Consider the following 21,285-nt stretch of genomic DNA (forward strand, 5'->3'; position numbering starts at 1 on the left):
TCACAAGGCTCAATATGCATAAAACTTCCCTTAAAAATGCTGTATCTGTCAGCATTCTTGTGTATTAGAGATAAAATAAAAGCTTCAGCACAAGTTTTTATATTTTACAGCAAATGTATGACTGATACAATTATATGCGTCAGATGACCCCTTCTTAAAGTTTAAACACATGGAAGTGCAACCTATCTGAGCAGATTAAAAAGAGACTAAAAATACAGATGGGGTAGGTTTGGTGTTATCAGCCGAAAAATTTCTATCACAAACTGAGTTATTGCACAGGCATAAAGGCAAATACATCAGCTGCATTCCCAAGGATGACTTCCATCATGTGATAAGAAATGAGGTTTTGTAACAGAAAAATCATAGTACTGGGTGTGTGCTTTAAGGAAGTGAATGAATTCTGCCTGTCTGGACTTAGGGGCTCACAGATCAAACATATACATACACAAAAACATGCCTGGGTAAGAGACAGAGGCTAGAGTTGGACGTCATTGATTAACTGTTTACTCTGAGCTATATACCTGCCTCTGATGCTTTTCTATCTAATTTCTCCTGATGAGTTAGCAGGGAAAGAATATACCTGCAACACAGGAGACAAAGGAGATGCAGGTTCAATCCCTAGGACAGGAAGATCCCCTAAAGGAGAAAATGGCAACCCACTCCAGTATTCTTGCCTGGAAAATTCCATGGACAGAGGAGCCTGACGGAGGAGAAGAAAATCCTGCCAGAGGAGGATTTCTTCCAGAAAATCCCTGGCAGAGGAGCCATGGGGTCACAGAGTTGGACATGACTGAAAGCAACTAAGCACACAACACACAGCCCTCAAAAAGTTAACATTATCCTGATTTTACTGAAAGAGACATTGAGGTTCAGAGAAAGTGAGCAATTTGAGCAATGTTACATAACACAGTAAATGCTATTGTTCAGTTGCTCAGTCATGTCTGACTCTTTGAGACCCCAAAGACTGCATCACGCCAGGCTTCCCTGTCCTTCACCAACTCCCAGAGTTTGCTCAAACTCATGTCCATTGAGTCAGTGATGCCATCCAAACATCTTGCCCTGTCACCACTTCTCCTGCCTTCAATCTTTCCCAGAATCAGGATCTTTTCTGATGAGTTGGATCTTCACATCAGGTGGCCAAAGTATTGGAGTTTCAGTTTCAGCATCAGTCCTTCCAAAGAACGCTCAGGACTGATTTCCTTTAGGATGGACTGGTTGGATCTTGCAGTCCAAGGGACTCTCGAGAGTATTCTCCAATACCACAGTTCAAAAGCATCAATTCTTTGGTGCTCAGCCTTCTTTATGGTCCAGCTCTCACATCCATACATGATTATAGGAAGAACCGTGGCTTTGACTAGATGGACCTTTGTTGGCAAAGTTATGTCTCTGCTTTTTAATAAGCTATCTAGGTTGGCACAGCTTTTCTACCAACGAGCAAGTATCTTTTAATTTCATGGCTGCAGTCACCATCTGCAGTGATTTTGGAGCCCAAGAATATAAAGCCTTTCACTGTTTCCATTGTTTCTCCATATATTTGCCATGAAGTGATGGGGCCAGGGACTGGAATGCAAAACTAGGAAGTCAAGAAACACCTGGCGTAACAAGAAAATTTGGCCTCAGAGTACAGAATGAAGCAGGGCAAAGGCTAATAGAATTTTTCCAAGAGAACACACTGGTCATAGCAAACACCCTCTTCCAACAACACAAGAGAAGACTCTACACATGGACATCATCAGATGGTCAACACCAAAATCAGATTGATTTTATTCTTTGCAGTCAAAGATGGAGAAGCTCTATACAGTCAGCAAAAACAAGACCGAGAGCTGACTGTGGCTCAGATCATGAACTCCTTATTGCCAAATTCAGACTTAAACTGAAGAAAGTAGGGAAAACCACTAGACCATTCAGGCATAACCTAAATCAAATCCCTATGATTTTACAGTGGAAGTGAGAAATAGATTTAAGGGACTAGATCTGATAGACAAAGTGCCTGATGAACTAAGAACGGAGGTTCGTGACATTGTACAGGAGACAGGGATCAAGACCATTGCCAAGAAAAAGAAATGCAAAAAAGCAAAATGGCTGTCTGAAGAGGCCTTACAAATAGCTGTGAAAATAAGAGAAGCAAAAAGCAAAGAAAAGAAAAGATATACCAATTTGAATGCAGAGTTCCAAAGAATAGCAAGGAGAGATAAGAAAGCCTTCTTCAGTGATCAATGCAAAGAAATAGAGGAAAACAATAGATTGGGAGAGACTAGAGAGCTCTTCAAGAAAATTAGAGATACCAAGGGAGCAATTCATGCAAAAATGGGCTCAAGAAAGATAGAAATGGTATGGACCTAACAGAAGCAGAAGATGTTAAGAAGAGGTGGCAAGAATACACAGAAGAACTGTGGAAAAAAGATCTTCATGACCCAAATAATCACAGTGGTGTGATCACTCACCTAGAGCCAGACATCCTGAAGTGTGAAGTCAAGTGGACCTTAGGAAGCATCACTACGAACAAAGCTAGTGGAGGTGATGAGCTATTTCAAATCCTAAAAGATGATGCTGTTCAAGTACTGCAGCCAATATGCCAGCAAATTTGGAAAACTCAGCAGTGGCCACAGGACTGGAAAAGGTCAGTTTTCTTTCCAATCCCGAAGAAAGGCAATGCCAAAGAATGCTCAAACTACCGCACAATTGCACTCATGTCACACGCTAGTAAAGTAATGCTCAAAATTTTCCAAGCCAGGCTTCAGCAATACATGAACTGTGAACTTCCAGATGTTCAAGCTGGTTTTAGAAAAGGCAGAGGAACCAGAGATCAAATTGCCAACATCTGCTGGATCATCAAAAAAGCAAGAGAGTTCCAGAAAAACATCTATTTCTGCTTTCTTGACTATGCCAAAGCCTTTAACAGTGTGGATCATAATAAACTGTGGAAAATTCTGAAAGAGATGGAAATACCAGACCACCTGACCTGCCTCTTGAGAAACCTATATGCAGGTCAGAAAGCAACAGTTAGAGCTAGACATGGAACAATAGACTGTTTCCAAATAGGAAAAGGAGTACGTCAAGGCTGTATATTGTCACCTTGCTTATTTAACTTATTTGCAGAGTACATCATGAGAAGTGCTGGGCTGGATGAAGCACAAGCCGGAATCAAGATTGCTGGGAGAAATATCAATTACTTTGGATATGCAGATGAGATCACTCTTATGGCAGAAAGTGCAGAAGAACTGAAGAGCTCCTGGATGAAAGTGAAAGAGGACAGTGAAAAAGTTGGCTTAAAATTCAACATTCAGAAAACAAAGATCAAGGCATCTGGTCCCATCAGTTTATGGCAAATAGATGGAGAAGCAGTGGAAACAGTAGCAGACTTTATTTTTTTGAGCTCCAAAATCACTGCAGATGGTGATTTCAGCCATGAAATTAAAAGATGCTTGCTCCTTGGGAGAAAAGTTATGATCAACCTAGATAGCATATTAAAAAGCAGAGCCATTATTTTGCCAACAGAGGTCCGTCTAGTCAAGGCTATAGCTTTTCCAGTAGTCATGTATTGATGTGAGAGTTAGACTCTAAAGAAAGCTGAGTGGTGAAGAATTGATGCTTTTGAACTATGGTGTTTGAGAAGACTCTTGAGAGTCCCTTAGACAGCAAGGAGATCCAACCAGTCCATCCTGAAGGAAATCAGTCCTAAATATTCATTGGAAGGACTGTTGCTGCAGGTGAAACTCCAATACTTTGGCCAACTGATGCGAAAGAACTGACTCATTTGAAAAGACTCTGGTGCCGGGAAAGATTGAGGTCAGGAGAAGAAGGGGACAACAGAGGATGAGATGGTTGTATGGCATCACTGAGTCAATGGAGATGAGTTTGAGTAAACTCCAGGAGTTGGTGATGGACAGGGAGGCCCAACTGAGTGACTGAACTGAACTGAACTGATGCGACCAGACGCCATGATCTTCATTTTTTGAATGTCAAGTTTTAAGCCAACTTTTCCACTCTTTTCTTTCACCTTCATCAAGAGGATCTTTAGTTCCTCTTCACTTTCTGCCATAAGAGTGATGTCATCTGCATGTCTGAGGTTATTGATATTTCACCCAGCAGTCTTGATTCCTGCTTGTGCTTCATCCAGTCGGCACTTCACATGATGTACTCTGCATATAAGTTACATAAGCAGGGTGACAAAATACAGCCTTGACATTCTCCTTTCCCAATCTGGAACTAGTCTGTTGTTCAATGTCCATCTCCAACTTGCTCCTTGAGCTGCATACAGACTTCTCAGGAGGCAGATCAGGTGTTCTAGTATTCCCACCTCTTAGAGAATTTTCCACAGTTCGTTATGATCCACACAAAGGCTTTAGCATAATCAATGAAGCAGAAGTAGATGTTTTTCTGGAAGTGTCTTGTTTTTTCGAAGATCAAATGGATGTTGGAAATCTGATCTCTGGTTCCTCTGCCTTTTCTAAATCCAGCTTGAACATCTGGAATGTCTCAGTTCACATACTTTTAAAGCCTAGCTTGGAGAATTTTGAGCATTATTTTGATAGCGTGTTAGATGAGTGCCATTGTGTGGTAGTTTGAACATTCTTTGGCATTGCCTTTTGGGATTGGAAAGAAAATTGTCCTTTTCCAGTCCTGTTGCCACTGCTGAGTTTTCCAAATTCACTGGCATATTGACTGCAGTACTTGTACAGCATCACCTTTTAGGATCTGAAATAGCTCAACTGGAATTCCAGCACCTCCAGTAGCTTTATTCGTAGTGATGCTTCCTAAGCCCCACTTGACTTCGTACTCCAGGATGTCTGGTTTCAGGTGAGTGATCACACCATCGTGATTATCTGGGTCATTAAGATCTCTTTTGTACAGTTCTTCTGTGTATTCTTGCCACCTCTTCTTAACATCTACTTTTGTTGGGTTCATACCATTTCTGTCTTTTATTGTGCCCATCTTTGCATGAAGTGTTCCCTTGGTATCTCTAATTTTCTTGAAGAGCTCTCTAGTCTCTCCCATTCTATTGTTTTCCTCTATTCTTTACGTTAATCACTTAGGAAGGCTTTCTTATTCACCTTGCCAGTCTTTGGAACTCTGCATTCAAATGGTATATCTACCCTTTACCCCTTTTCCTTTCACTTCTGTTCCTTTCTCAGATATTTGTAAGGCCTCCTCAGACAACCAGTAAACGACAAGTCCAGATTTCTAACACAAGTCTATATGACACCAAAGTACAAGCTCCTAAATGCTATGCTAATTACTATTCTAATTATCATTAAGGAGCAATGCATTCAAAGAAGCTCCTGCCTTGCTTGTATTCTGTAAGGAGAGGTAGAAGACAGATCCCTTACAATGAATTTTGTCTGCTGTAAATAAAACAAAGGCACCAGTCTTTATGCACCCAAGCATAAGCAAAACTGGTAACCACTTTGAAAAGGTGTGAAATGAAAATATACCTGGATGACAGCAAGGGCACTTTGACTTTTATCTCAGTTATTACCAGATCAGCTCAACTTGCTTTTCTACCCAAAGGATCCCACCCTGAAGTATTCACTAGGACAGTCTGTCACTTTGGCAACAAAAGACCTTACAAAACTTTGAGGTTTTTCAATACTGGCAACCTCTCAAAGGGTGGAAATGAAAGCCAGAATAATATAAAGTTTTCTTTGGAAAAGTTAATAAAATACACTTGTTAAGGTTACCTGAAATTGACAGATACAACCATACCTACTTGTATAATTAGGCTTTAAAATAATTATAAGCCAGAAAACCTAAGTAAAAAGCCTCAATAAGCATAAAAATCTCAAATTATTGTTGAGATCTCTAACTAAGGAGCAAGCAGTTAAAAAAATTACTGTGTAAAATTTCCAAGTTAGAATGGGAGCAGCCTGTATTAATTTTAAAATTTACAAATGCCCCTATTCTCATAGTTAGGCACATATATTCCTTTTTAAGTTTTGGAAACCTAATCCATGAATATGAGAATAGAAACACGGATTATCTATGATGAATGAATATAGCTTTCTTGAATTCAAATAAGTGTTGGTAAGAATCACATTTAGAATGTGATAAAATGAACACAGCATCCCCTCTTTCTTTTTTAATAATGTGGCTAAAAGAAAATCGGTACATAAAATTAAAAATGGAGGTGTTATCAAAAGAATGACATTGGACTCCTATCTTACACCACTCACAAAAATTAACTCAAAATGGATTAGAGACTTAAATGTAAGATCTGCAACTGTCAAACTCTCTGAAGATAACATAGAAAAAATTATCCTGACACTGGTCTGGCCAATGATTTTTTTTTTTTTAATATGACACCAAAAGCCAGGCAACAAAAACAAAAATAAACAAGTGGGTCAGCATCAAACTAAAAAGCTTTCTTTCACAAAGAAAACAATCAACAAAATGGAAAGGTACCCTACAGAATGGGAGAGAATATTTGCAAACCATATATCCAACTAAATACATAAATAAGAAACTCACACAACTCAGTTAAAAAAAAACCAAAAAGTAATAACCGAAATAAAAAATAGGCAAAAGACCTGAATAGAGATTTCTCCAAAGAAGACATACAAATTGTTAACAGGTACCAATCAAGATTGCTGGGAGAAATATCAATAACCTCAGATATGCAGATGACACCACCCTTATGGCAGAAAGCAAAGAAGAACTAAAGAGCTTCTTGATGAAAGTGAAAGAGGATAGTGAAAAAGTTGGCTTAAAACTCAACATTCCGAAAACTAAGATCATGGCATCCAGTCCCATCACTTTATGGCAAATAGATGGGAAAACAGTGGAAACAGTGAAAGACTTTATTTTTTTGGTTCCAAAATCACTGCAGATGGTGACTGCAGCCATAAAATTAAAAGACACTTGTTCCTTGGAAGAAAACCTATGATCAATCTAGACAGCATATTAAAAAGCAGAGACATTATTTTGCCAACAAAGGTCCATCTGGTCAAGGCTGTGGTTTTTCCAGTAGTCATGTATGGATGAGAGAGTTGGGCTGTAAAGAAAGCTGAGTGCCAAAGAACTGATGCTTTTGAACTGTGGTGTTGGAGAAGACTCTTGAGAGTCCCTTGGACTGCAAGGAGATCCAACCAGTCAATCCTAAAGGAAATCAGTCCTGAATATTCATTGGAAGGACTGATGCTGAAGCTGAAACTCTAATCCTTTGGCCCCCTCATACAAAGAACTGACTCATTTGAAAAGACCCTGATGCTAGGAAAGATTGAAGGCAGGAGGAAAAGGGGACAACAGAGGGTGAGATGGTTGGATGGCATCACTGACTCTACGGATATGAGTTTGAGTAAGCTCCAGGAGTTGGTGATGGACAGGGAAGCCTGGCATGCTGCAATCCATGGGGTCACAAAAAGTCAGACATGACTCAGTCACTGAACGGAACTGAAGTGAACCTGAAAAGGTGCTCAACGTTGTTAATCATGAAGGAAATGAAAATCAAAACCACAAGAAGATGCCACTTCATGCATTAAGATGGCTCTTATAAAAAAGCTAAGCAGTAGGTGTTGGTGAGGATGTAGAGAAAGGGCAACTCTTTTTGTACTGTTGGTTGGACTGTAAATTGGTAAAACCACTATGGAAAACAGTATGGATGTTTCTAAAAATAAATGTAAAATAAAGCCAACATATGATTCAGCAGTCCCACTTCTGGGTACATATCCAAAAGAAACAAAAATCAGTATCTTGAAGAGATGTCTGCACTTCCATGTTTACTGTTGCATTATTCACATTACATCAAACCTAAGAGTCTGTTACTGGATGACTGGATAAAGAAGATGTGCGCATGCATACATACACAAACACACACACAATGGAATATGTTGCTCAGCCATGAGAGAGAAGGAAATCCTGCTAGTTGCAGCAACACAGATGAACCTAGAGGGCATTATTCTGACTGAAATAAGCTAGAATGAGAAAGACAAATACTATGTTGTCTCACTTAACTCTGGAACCTAAAACAAAAAATAAATAAAAAGTCAAATTCATAGAAACAGAGAGTAGAACAGTAGGTACCAGGGACTGGGGGAATGTGTTTGGGAGAAATACGGAGATGGTAGTCAAAGGGTGAAAACTTTCAGTTATAAGATGCGTGCGTGTGTGCTAAGTCACTTCAGTTGTTTCTGACTCTTTGTGACCCTACGGACGGTAGCCCTCCAGGTTCCTCTGTCCATGGGATTCTCCAGGCAAGAATACTGGAGTAGGTTGCCATGCCCTCCTGCTGGGGATCTTCTGGACTCAGGGACTGAAACCTTGTTTCTCATGTCTCCTGCACTGGCATGCAGGTTCTTTACCCCTAGTGCCACCTGGGAAGTCCTCAGTGATGAGTAAGTTCTAAAGCAAGAGGCAGAACCCTCTCAGCGTTCAGACAATGCTTTTAAATACAAAGCTATAGTAATCAAAATGGTTTGGTACTGGCACAAAAACAGAGAACTCAGAAATAAACCCACACACCTATAGTCAATTAATCTTTGACAAAGGAGCTAAGTATATACAATGGGAAAAAGTCTCTTCAGCAAGTGATGTTGGGCAAATTGGACAGGTGCTTGTAAATTAATACCCAAAAATCACACCATACACAAAAATAAACTCAAAAAGGCTTAACAACTTAAATATGACATGACACCATTAAACTCCTAGAAGAAATCATAGGCAAAACATTCTCTAAGATAAATTATACCAATGTTTTCTTAGGTCAGTCTCCCAAGGCAGTAGAAATAAAAGGAAAAATTAAAAAATGGGACCGAATCAAACTTACAAACTTTTGCACAGTAAAGGAAACCATAAACAAAATGAAAAGAATAAGAGAAAACATTGGCAAATGATGAAACCAACAAGAACTTAATTTCCAAAATATATAAATAGCTCATAAAACTCAGTAACAATAGCAATAAAAAAATTGAAAAATGGGCAGAAGACCTAAATATACATTTCTCCAAGAAGAAATTCAGATGGCCAATGAAAAGATGCTCAACACCACTGATTACTAGAGAGCTCAAATCAAAACTACAATTGTGGTACCACCTCACACCACTCAGTGGACATCATTAAAACATCTGCAAATAACAAACGCTGGAAAGGATATGGAGCAAAGGGATCTTCCTATGCTGTTCATAGGATGTATGAACTGTAATGTATGAATGTAAGCTGGTGCAGCCACTATGGAAAACAGTGTGGAAGTTCCTCAGAAAACTAAAAATAGAATTGCCATATGATCCAGCAATCCCACTCTTGGGCATATATACCCAGACAAAACTATAATTCAAAAAATGGCATGCATTCCTATGCTCATAGCAGCACTGTTCACAATAGCCAAAACATGAAAACAACCTGATGCCCACCAATAGATGAGTGGATAAAGAAGATGTGGTACATGTATACAATGAAACAGTACTCAGCCATGAAAAAGAATGACATAATGCCATTTGCAGCAACCATGGATGCAACTAGATATTATCAACTAAGTGAAGTCAGAAAGAAAAAAACAAATACTTTATGTATGTATGTGTATTTATATATCACTTGTATGTGGAATCTCAAGAATGACACGAATGATCCTATCTATGAAACAGAAATAGACTCACAGTCATACAGAACAGAGTTGTGGTTGCCAAGGTGGAAGTAGGGTTGGGACAGGGATGGAGTGGAAAGTTGGGGTGAGCAGATGTAAACTATTATATATAGAATGGATAAACAAGGTTCTACTATATATCATAGGAAACTATATTCAATACCCTATGATAAATCATAATAGAAAAGAATATAAAAAGAATGTACATATACGCATAACTGAATCACTTTGTTGTACAGCAGAAATTAACACAACATTGTAAATCAACTGTACTTCAATTTAAAAATATGAGTAAGTTCTATAGATTCAATGTACAGCATAGTGACTACAGGTAATAATACTGTATTGCACACTTGAAATTTGGTAAAGACAGTAAATCTTAAGAGTTCTCACCACAAAATAGAAAAACAAGGTAACTGTGTAAGGTGATTAATTAACCTTAATGTGGTCATCATTTCAGAGCATCACTGTATATCAAATCACCACATTGTACCATTTAAATATATATAACTTTATTTGTTCATTGCATGCATGTGCATTCACATTAAGTCCCTTCAGTCACGTCTGACTCTGTGTGACCCTATGGACTGCAGCCTGTCAGGTTTCTCTGTCCATGGGATTCTCCAGGCAAGAATACTGGAGTGGGTTGCCATGCCCTCCTCCAGGGGACCTTCCTGACCCAAATTTGTTGATTATATCTCAATAAAGTTGGAGGAAAAAAAGAAACAGCTTTCACTGACAAATAGAAATTTTTGCATATTTTTCTCTATCATTTTCTCTATCATTCTCTATAGGTCAAGTTTTGCATTATGAAGTAGTCTGTGAACATACTGAGAAATTGGTACTACTTGTGTGATATTTCAAATGTGCAGGTTGCATTGCTGTGAGATGGCTAGCATTTGTGGCGCTAGAAATATAGCATCACCCAGATGTAGCTCTATCAACTATTAAACTATTCTGTGGTAATCTTTTTTCTAAAATTCTGAGCAGATAGTTGGAAATTAAAATTAGGAATTAAGGGATAGCACATCCAATTTCAAAGCTGTTGCCCCTCTGATTTGAAACAACCTTTACCTTTTATATGCTTATAAACCTGAAATCAAAATATTTTATTCTAGTTAAAGCCATATTTTCTTTATCAAGTAATATTTTAGAGTTTTATCAGAATAGTTACTATGAAAAGCTTGCTGATCCCCAAATCTGAACTGTTTTGAAAAGTATAAATGATATATTTAATACACATAATTGCCAATTTTCATTTCTTGTTTTACATCAGGTTATTAAGCAATCATGGAGAAATAAAATGGGGCTTCTCTTGTAGCTCAGTCGGTAAAGAATCTGCCTGCAGTGCAGGAGACCTGGGTTCGATCCCTGGGTTGGGAAGATCCCCTGGAGAAGGAAATGGCAACCTACTCCAGTGTCCTTGCCTGGAAAAATCTCATGGTGCTGATCCCCAAATCTGAACTGTTTTGAAAAGTATAAATGATATATTTAATACACATAATTGCCAATTTTCATTTCTTGTTTTATAACAGGTTATTAAACAATCATGGAGAAATAAAATATAATTAATGATTTATTTCTAAGATAAGAGTTATTAAGGAAAATGAAAGTGCTATATTCTTATTTCAGATATTAAAGTTCTGACTTAGATGAGTAAGATTTAATCACAAGGAAATGCCAAATAAATATTTACTGTTTGGTAAATTCTTTGTGGTGAGGAAGCCAAAATAATCTGAAAATGCCCAAAGAATGCTCATTAGGATTCCTGGATGCAACTAGAGATGATCATATTAAGTGAAGTAAGTCAGAAAGAAAAAGAGAAATACCACATGATATCACTCTCACGTAGAATCTAGAATAAGACATAAATGGCCCTATCCATGAAATGGACACCTACCATCACAGAGGACAGACCTGTGGTTGCCAAGGTGAGGGCAGGGATGGTGAGGAAGGATAGATTTGATTAACTTCTAAACTCAGGAACTCCTTCACAGCTGAAGTTGCTCATGGCGAGTCTTAACATTTACCTGTCTTTTGTGAACTATTTCAGGACAACCCTTCCTGAACCCTTCCTGGAACTTTACCAAAAGACTAAGAACTCTCCCTAAAAAAATAAAAGATACCCCAAAGCAAAGTATTCCAACACAGATTTCAAATGGTTCATCAAAATATTTCTCTTATTAATAATTTCTTTTAATAATAAATTTCTGACATTTATTATATGTCTTTTACAGGCTTACAGTCTGCGTAGCAAATTCAGAGTATATATATATGTATTTTTTTATAAATCAGTGAAAATGCTTTATAAGTGAGAGTTCAGTTAGTAAAGATACAGCAAAATGAAGAAATTTATTTCATCATTATCCTCAGTGTTCAGAAAGTGTGAAGCAAATTGTAAAGTGACCAAACAAATGATGGTCTCCTGCAGAATTATCTTAAAAGTCGTGAATAAGGCAGTGACTCATAGACTCCTACCTCTGACTATATCGAACAATATATGTAGCACAAAGAGAACTTCCATCTAACGGTCAAGAGAAAACCAGAAATCCAATGTTTGTTCTGATAAGAAGTGGCTCTTCTCTCTAATCATATCACTGAAGTGTTTACAGAGGGAAAGATTCTTCTTTCTAGTTAATTATCATCTAATGGTCAGTAGAGTACTTTGCATAAGCTAATATGCAACAACACTACTTTAAAAACCCCAGTAGAATTGATTAATTAGTTCTCTCATTTAAAGGCTTTAATCAGACTGTTTTTCAAAGGACAAACAAGAAGTGTAGTAAGTCAAGTGTGTTGATTATAAAGAAATTGTGTATAAAGAAATCATGTACTACTCTAAATAGAATTAAATGTACTGGAACAGAACACCCAGAGGTAGAGTACCATGTCAACCTTGGCCTTACCCTTTGATTTCAAGGCTTCTAATACCTTTGAATCAGCTGTTACATCACTCACTAGCTTGATTTCAATACTTTGAGAAGTCAGTTGGAGCAACTTTTCGAAAAGACGTTGACCCTAGAAAAAACATTCAGAACCAAAGTCAGAAAACCTCAAATTATGCTGTTTTAAATAGGAATAAATAAACATTGAAAATTAAAACCATTCAAATTTTAAAAGGCAAGCACTTCAGTACTTGGTATTCATGGAAAATTTTTTCAAAAGAGTTTATAGAAATAGAGTAGTAGTACAAACACAGATTGTTTTTTTGAGTACTGTGCAACTCAACAATTATTGCAATAATCATTTCAATGCTACAATGCAAATCTATTCTTTTTTTTACTTGTTCATGAAGTCTTAAGTATCTACATATGAAGAGGCAGAGAATATTAAACAGTTGTGACTGGGCCCAGAAAGACCCAGATTCCACCTGATTTTCCAATTTACAAATTGTTTCCTAATTCACTTTCTTCCTCAGTGAAATCTTGACAATATTAATATTTACTTTAAAGGGTTTTTGTGAGGATAAAGGGTTAGTAGTAGGTAAGTATCCTTTAAGTGTTAGCCATTATGGGGGGAATCATGAGTACTTATCCAGTGTTAGTCGCTCAGTCATGTTCGACTCTGTGTAACCCCACAGACTGGAGCCCGCCAGATTTCCCTTGTGGCTCAGCTGGTAAAGAATCTGCCTGCAATGTAGGAGACCTGGGTTCGATCCCTGGGTTGGGAAGATCCCCTGGAGAAGGGAAAAGCTACCCACTCCAGTATTCTGGCCTGGAGAATGCCATGGACTGTATAGTCCATGGGGTCACAAAAAGTTGGACACAACTGAGTGACTTTCACTTTCACTACTTGTCAGGGATTTACCTAAATTCACTTCCTCATTTCAAATTTATGTTTTATTGAATTCAACTAGAAATCTATAATTATTACCCTAGCCTGAAAAAATTGAAAAAAATAAAGGTTTTCTTTATTAGATTTCACAAACATAATTTTTATAGTAAAAAATAAATTTTTAAAAATCAATCTCAGGGAGACTCTGCATAGTGGTGGGTTCATTACATCATCTCAGGTGAGTGTACTGCAACATTATCTTTCTTATTTTCTCTTTTCATAGACTCCATAGTTTTTTCATAGGCTGCTTTTCCTTATCATAAGAGGGAACTGGTCTTCCTTTATTGGTTTTTCAGATTTGTGTTATTTGGCCACAAACTCAAATGCCCTCATAAGGCTAAACAGGCAATAAGACTTTGGTCTTAATGGCCCCCAAGTGGTAAAGTTTTATCTTACTTTGATTAGAATAGAGAATTGATAATGATTATGGAGAAAGAATTTGAAGACTGAGAAGGTAAATGAATGGAATGTAGATGCAGAGCAGTGATTCTTGCAATTGGGCCTTAGAAAAGAAAGAGACCAAAGATCAAAACCCTGAAGCTTTGGAATGTGAAGGAGCAAAGGGCTGGTATGCCCGTGCTAGGGTGCCAGCTGACTGCAGGGAGGAGTGTCTGGCATAATCCAGCCATCTCCTGCCTGGAGCTGGTGCAGTGCAGCCTAAGATCCAAAATCCCCAGATGTTAGACGATGGAGGAGTTCACCCTGTGCCAGGCATGGAAGTTTCCTTTTTGTCTAACCATGCTGGTAAAGGTTGCCCCAAGTGGAACTCATCAAAAGTGACCAAATTTGGGCTTCCCTGGTAGCTCAGTGGTAAAGAATCCACCTGCCAATGTAGGAGACATGACTTTGATCCCTGGTCAGGGAAGATCCCACGACCTCGATCCCTGGTCAGGAAAGATCACCACAGAGTGAGCCTTGCTTGAGAGCCCGGGAACCACAACTATTGAAGCCACGTGCCACAACTACTGAAGCCTGCATGCCCTAGAGACCATCCTCTTCAACACGAGAAGCTACTGCAATCAGAAGCCTGCACACAGCAACCAGAGAGTAGCCTCCATTTCCCCCAAGTAGAGAAAAGCCTGCATGCAGCAATGAAGACTCAGAACAGCCAAAAATAAATAAATAAAATTATGAGAAACAAATAAGCCTGGAAAAAAGTGACTAAATTACTCTACATGCGGAACCTGGAGGCAGCCTCCCCACAAAGTAGGTCTTCCTACAAGGGATGTTGAATGCAGGCATTAGGTAGTTGCAAATTGCTTTTTAAATAAAGCAGTAAGAGGGGAGATGGAGAGACAGAGAGAAAGAGATATAAGGAGGCAGAGGGAGAGGGATAGGGAAAAAACAGTTGCTGATTTGCTGGTTTCAGGGTCTATATAAATTGCAAATTTACTGCGGAGAAGTGAGGGCTTGGCAGTGAGAGGCTCAGACACTGGATGTAAGGGAAGATGCCCGTGGTGGGACTTGGTGGGGCTTTCTGCTGAGCTGCCTGCCACCAGCGTGACCTCCTTTCTGTTAGCTTTGTCACTCTGCCAAGTTGCTCTACTCTTGTCACACACCCTTGAAGGCTGGCTGATGTCTGCATAGCCCAGATTTCTAGAGCCTAGACCCATGGTCATCTCACAGTCACATAAATGTTTGTATTTTTCACTTTCACATAGGGAAAGGGCATATGTACTTTGTGTGTTCTGTGAGTCTCCATGGTTAGTGAGCCAGTATTTTTAAACAGATGTGTTTTTTTTGTTGTTGTTGTTCTTAGTTAACAATATATTTAGCAAAACCGTATTTCTGGCTGTGTGTCTTAAGTTGATTCCCACTATGTGATTTTTGTGAGATTTAAAATGAAGACCAGAACTCTCAAACACAAATGAAAATTGAAACTCCAAAAGCTACAGATAGTGGCAGACTATCATTAAATGAACCTTATTTTCACTTCCCCTGATAGCTCAGGGAAGCCCTTTTACCTCAGCCATGTCTGACTCTTTGCGACCCGATGGACTATACAGTCCATGGAATTCTCTGGCCAGAATACTGGACTGGGTAGCCTTTTCCTATTCCAGGGGATCTTCCCAACCCAGGGATCGAACCCATTACCATGTGAGCCATCAGGGAAGCCCAAGAATACTGGGGTGTGTAGCCTATCCTATGTGCTGATTACTTACACCAAGGATTCTTAAAATTTTTAATTATAGTGTTCACTTGTAATGAACTTGTGCTGGGGTAGAATTTCTGTACCTGGGCCTGAGGCAGAACTTCTATTAAATTTTTCCTGTTTTCAGTGTCTTACCTCCCAGTCCACACATTTTTGCTAAGACATTCAAAATATAATTACTTCAAAAGTATGAAAAACTTATTCTATGCTGAGATCTACAGTAAGGACTACTGTTTTCTGAGTTAAATTTACTCATCATGCTTTCATAAAGAAATAACAAAAGCCCCTTTGGCTTTTAAACATCAGTAGTTTAAAGACTTGTTCTTTCTGGTGAGAAACATCAGCCAACATTTTAAACTCAAATAAATCATCTTGAAGATAGCTAGTGGCTCAGGCACATTGACCTACTTTAAGCCTTTTTTTAAAATATATATCTGCTAAAACCTTATGATAGACAGTACAGTCCTGGAGAGGGAGGGAGTGGTACTCCAAGGACAGAGATTCAGTTCAGCCCCTCTGTGACTCTGAAGAGACTGCTTAACCCAAGAGAATAAAGGTTATAAATCCTGCCAATTTCTGTTGACCCAAAACAACTCATGTGCAGGATAAAATTCCACAATAAAATGTGAAGGGGGAAAAACAAAAATTCCAAAGAGAAATCAGAATAAAGTCATGCTCTGTAAGATTAATTCTAGAGATGATATGGAATATGGTGATAGTTTTCAAACTTGTTTTAACAGTTAAACTCTTCATTTAAATGAAAACTTAAGCTAAGCATCTCCATCAATCCATCTCTGTCCTCTTGTGCATTTCCCCAGGGCTCCACAGAAAACAACTGTAAAACCACTGAACTTTACCCCTTTATCATACTGAGGTATGATGCGGAATCATTAGACTACTGAAATTGAGAATGTCAGAGCTGGAAGATACCTTTGAGATCAACGATCTACCAATCTCCCCACTTTATAGAAAAGGATACTCAGGCCCAAGAAAATTAAGTGATATGCTGATTTTCTATATGCTGATTTACTATAATTTCTCTACATGACCATTTTATGTTAAAGGGGTATTCTTTCTTTCAGAAGGGGTATTCTGAAAGAAAGTTACATCCAAGTCTCTTCCTCTCCTTTCCCTCCCAGCTCCAGTATATCTAACTCCTCTGAACTAAGCAGTTCTGGGGCTGGAAGGCATTTAATAACCAGGAGAGTCAGGTTCTGGATACCAACGTGCTTGCAGATTCAGTCCCTGTCTAACATAAGTCTCCTGTTCTCCAGGAGACTACACAGGAGCTGGGGCAAATCTCAAGGCCTGGGGCTGGGAATGTAAGTATTACAGGGGGCAGCAGTGGGGAGGGAAGATGTTCTTCAATTGACCTGCAAGAGGTTAACCATCTAATACAGCCCTTCCTTCACCTGAAAGAAAGCCATTAATAAGCTGATAAAATCAAACACCAACACACTTAACAGGATCCATCAAGAGAGATGCTTGGACACAATGGGCACTGGCCACTCAAGAAGACAGGAGGTGGAGCTAAGACACAATATGAGCACTCAAGGACAGTCAGATGTGGCTGGACTAACACTCTACAGTTTTAGAGCTAAATTAGAAAAGTAATTAAAGAATACTGCTGAGACCCAAATAAATGGCCCAAAGATGAAATGGAAGAAATATCTCAAAGCACAGAAAAGCAGGCACACACACATACATGGAAACATATGGTGACAAGGGGAGAAAAGGGAGATGGATAACTTGAAGATATATACCATGTGGCTAGGGCTTCCCAGGTGGTGCTAGTGGTAAAGAACCCACCTGAAAATGCAGGAGACATGAGAGGCGCAGGTTCATTGCCTGGATCGGGAAGGTCCCCTGGAGGAGGGCATGGAAACCCACTCCAGTATTCTTGCCTGGAGAATTCTATGGACAGTGGAGTCTGGTGGGCTACAGTCCATGGGGTCACAAAGAGTTGAACACAAGTGAAGTGACTTAGCTCATACACACACATCATGTGGCTAATAGGTGTATTGGAAGAGAAAAACAGACAAAAAGGAAGGGTTTGCAATAAAAGAAGAAAAATATGTCTAACTTGAGAAAAGAAATAGATTTATGTGTAAAAAAGATAACTGAAGACAGAGGCAAATATAATGTGGAAAGTCACATATAGGCATATTCTGTAAAATTAATCAACATCAAGTAAAGAGATGAATTCTTACAAACTCCTGGCCAAAAACAAAACAAAACAAAAAGGTAACTATTAAGGAAAATGGATCAGATTAGCATGGAGCTAAATGTTGGCAACACTAAACCAGCATTTGGTGGTGGCAGACTATGCAAGAAAAAGAGTGATGCCCAGGAGTGTTTTACCTGGTCAAGAATTTTACTGCCAGCATGAAGGAAAAAAATATTTTCAGATATATACAGGTGTAGAGATGTATTACTAAATAACCCATACGAGGAACATATGCAATGAAGGGCTCTAACCAAACAGTAAATAACACTAAAAGCCAAGAAGGAAGATGATGGGAAGAAATAACTGGCTAGCAGTGTGATATGGATATGTGTTTGATGTATTTGCTAATTAAGAATTCTTAGAAGAGACACATTTTAGGAGAAGGCTTACTAAGACTCTATTACATGCATTCCCTGCAGGGGTGTTATTACCCTAAAAGGACTAACAATTGGTTCTTTCCTGTGTGAGAGTAGAGATGTATGTGAAAATGAAAGTTACACATTTTTATTAATAAAACACAGATACACATACAATAAATATGTAATATATCTGTGGAATTAAATTTGTTGGTGGGAAGGATTAGGAAAAAAAAATGTCTAAGAAGAACAAGCTACATGGCTAGCAAACATAAAGAGATGCTTTATGTCAACAGGCAAAGCACAATGCAAAGCAATAATGAGATCTCTCTTTGTACTCAAAGAGATAGAGAAATAATTTATGAGGGGCAGCATATTCTCTTGTCAACAATTCTGGGAAAGGGTACTCTAACATACTGCTTTTCTTTCACTCAGGAATCTCATATCTAGAGGCCCATCCCAAAGAAACAAAGGCACCAAAATGTGTGTGTTTACTTACAATTATGTAAGTACAAACACACACACGGGATAAAAAGTTTAAATCAGGACTTTCCTGGTGGTCCAGTGGTAAAGAGTCTGCCTGCCAATACAGGGAACACAAGTTTGAGCACTGGTCCAGGAAGATTCTGTATGCCTTGGAGCAACAAAGCCCATGCATCATGATTACTGAACCAAGCCCTAGAGCCTGTGTTTTGCAACTACTGAAGCCCATGTGCCCTAGAGTCTATGCTCCACAACAAGAGAAGCCACCACAAGGGGAAGCCTGTGCACCCTAACTAGAGAGTAGCCCCACTCATTGCGACTAGAAAAAGCCCACATGCAGTGCAACGAAGACCCAGTGTAATCAAAAATTTTTGGTACTAACTACATTTACTGAAAAAACGTTGTTTACAGTTTAGAACACTTACTAAATTTTCTTATTTATTTATTGAAATATACAAAGTCTGCCAGAGGTCTGAACACAGATATGTGACTGGCATATATTTGTTAGTGTCAACTTTTACTGTCAAATACTCTCCAGACAAAGCAGAGTGCTTTTGAGCAAACTCATTTACTGGATGTATGCTATGTACCAGGGATCTTAATACGTGTTGGAGATACATGGTAATAAGAAAGTACACCCTGATGTGTCAGATGATAGGTGGACAAGGTACAGGCCTAGAGGAAATACAGCAAGAACACTAATAAACCAGTCCGAGACAAGTAAGGAAAGTTCCCTCAAAGGGAGGAAGAAAGAAAAAATATTCTGGGTGGAAGTCTGTGGCAGGGACCTAAGTAGAAGCACATCACGAAGGGTCTTGTAAACCTGGGCAAAGCATCTACACATCATCTGAAAAGAAGTGTCAAGCCCTGAAGGATTTTACCTAGAGAAGGGCATAGTCAAATTTTTGTTCTGAAAGAAAACTCTTGACTATAAACCGGAGAGGGACTGGTACAGGGCAAGTCTGAAGGCTGAAAGAGAAATTAGAGGGTTAGTGTGAGATAATGTGACCTGAGCTACAGCAGAGTCATTCAAAGTCAAAAAAAAAAATATTAAAAGGGAGTGATCTCAGGTATTATGAGACAGCACAGCAATGAACTGGATGGTTAGGTGTGGGCTGAAGAAAAGAGTAGAGTTGGGGATGGTGGCCAGAGACTTTGGCTGCTCTCAGAACATGTTAATGGAATACAGAATTCCTTATGTGAAGCCACAAGATGTTGGCCCTACATCAGTTCACAAATGTCTTATAGTCATGGATCAATCTTAGCTTTGGGAACTCAGTGTCACAGACCCAACAACTTAGCTGAGAATGCCCACTTTTTGGGTGATGAGCAACAACGATTACCTGCTTGATAACAGCAAAGAGTATCTGCTATGTAGGCATGCTGGCTGCCAGTCCAGGATCCACCCCATTAAGAGATTTAATTATTCAAAAGAGTTAATCATCAAGACCTTGCCTAACGATGGTTATTCACAATTATGCACCCTTTGGATATGAACAAAGCCATCCCCGTCAGGGACAGATGAAGAGAGATGAATAGGCTCATCATACCAGTAAAGGGCCGGGAAATTGCAAGTAATTATTATCAGGAGAATAATACTTATTACAGGGACCTGAGCAGCTGGATTCCTACAGTACTAGGCAGTAGCTTTAAGGCTGTTCCAGAGTCCAGTCTGGCTGCAAAAGGTGGGTGGACAACGTGAAATCTTGGCAGAGTATTCAGCAGTATGGGCAAGAGTGTGGATGGCACCGCAGGAGATGGTGGCCTGTGATGTGACTGGGGCGAAGGAGGAATATCAAGATGTGCCCAACACTGCAGCTCTTCCACATCACTTCTTCTCAGTCAGCAGAGACCCCTGCACAGAATGGAAGCAAAATTCCTTCAAGTCCTCTCTCCCAGTGATCCCAGCTTTCCTAGGTAGAAACCATGAGAGTTTTCTATATGTTCCCTCAAAACCCCATTGTTTTAAGAAACCAGTTCAGACTCTTTAGCCATCTAACCCTATTTCTAAGAGTGGATACAGAGTGAATGAGCAAAAAGAAAACAATGGTTTGCACAGAAATATTGACTGCAGGAGAATTCATTTCCAAAAAAAGAAATAGCTTAAATGTTCAATAATAAAAAATAGTTATATATGTTTAATCTGGTATGTACACTACATTTGTATATTCCGTTCCGTTCCGTTCCGTCGCTCAGTCGTGTCCGACTCTTTGCAACCCCCTGGACTGTAGCCTACCAGGCTTCTCCGTCCATGGGATTCTCCAGGCAAGAATACTGGAGTGGGTTACCGTTTCCTTCTCCAGGGGATCTTCCTGACCCAGGGATCGAACCTGGTCTCCCGCATTGGAAGCAGACGCTTTAAACTCTGAGCCACCAGGGATAATCTTTGTATATTAGGCAGCCAATTTAAAATGATGTTTACCAGGGTTTCTAATAGCATGAAAAGATATTTATGGTGTGACATTAAGTTCAAAATTAAGATACAAGTTTCTTAATATGAGCCCATGTATATAATTATGCATAAAATAACCATTACAAAATATTTGCTAATGATCACATGGATGATTTTGTTCTCTTTCATTTCTCTGTAATTTCCTGTTTTTTTTTCTATAGTAAGGAACTATTAGTATTCCACGGGGTCACAAAGAGTTGGACGCGA

At 39.0% G+C, this 21,285-nt stretch overlaps 1 protein-coding gene across 1 annotated transcript in view; it reads right to left on the reverse strand.

Annotated features, from left to right (window-relative positions):
- The window catches only part of PLD5 (phospholipase D family member 5), a 418,022-nt gene that overhangs the window by 127,516 nt on the left and 269,221 nt on the right, over positions 1-21,285 (reverse strand). The window contains 1 exon segment of the mRNA XM_088845062.1: positions 12,481-12,592. Coding sequence (XP_088701188.1) covers positions 12,481-12,592 — 112 coding nt within the window.

Source organism: Moschus berezovskii, chromosome 17 (genome assembly GCF_049115385.1).
Source record: "Moschus berezovskii isolate FMDL1 chromosome 17, NW_MosBer_1.0, whole genome shotgun sequence".
Taxonomy (NCBI): Eukaryota; Metazoa; Chordata; class Mammalia; order Artiodactyla; family Moschidae; genus Moschus; species Moschus berezovskii.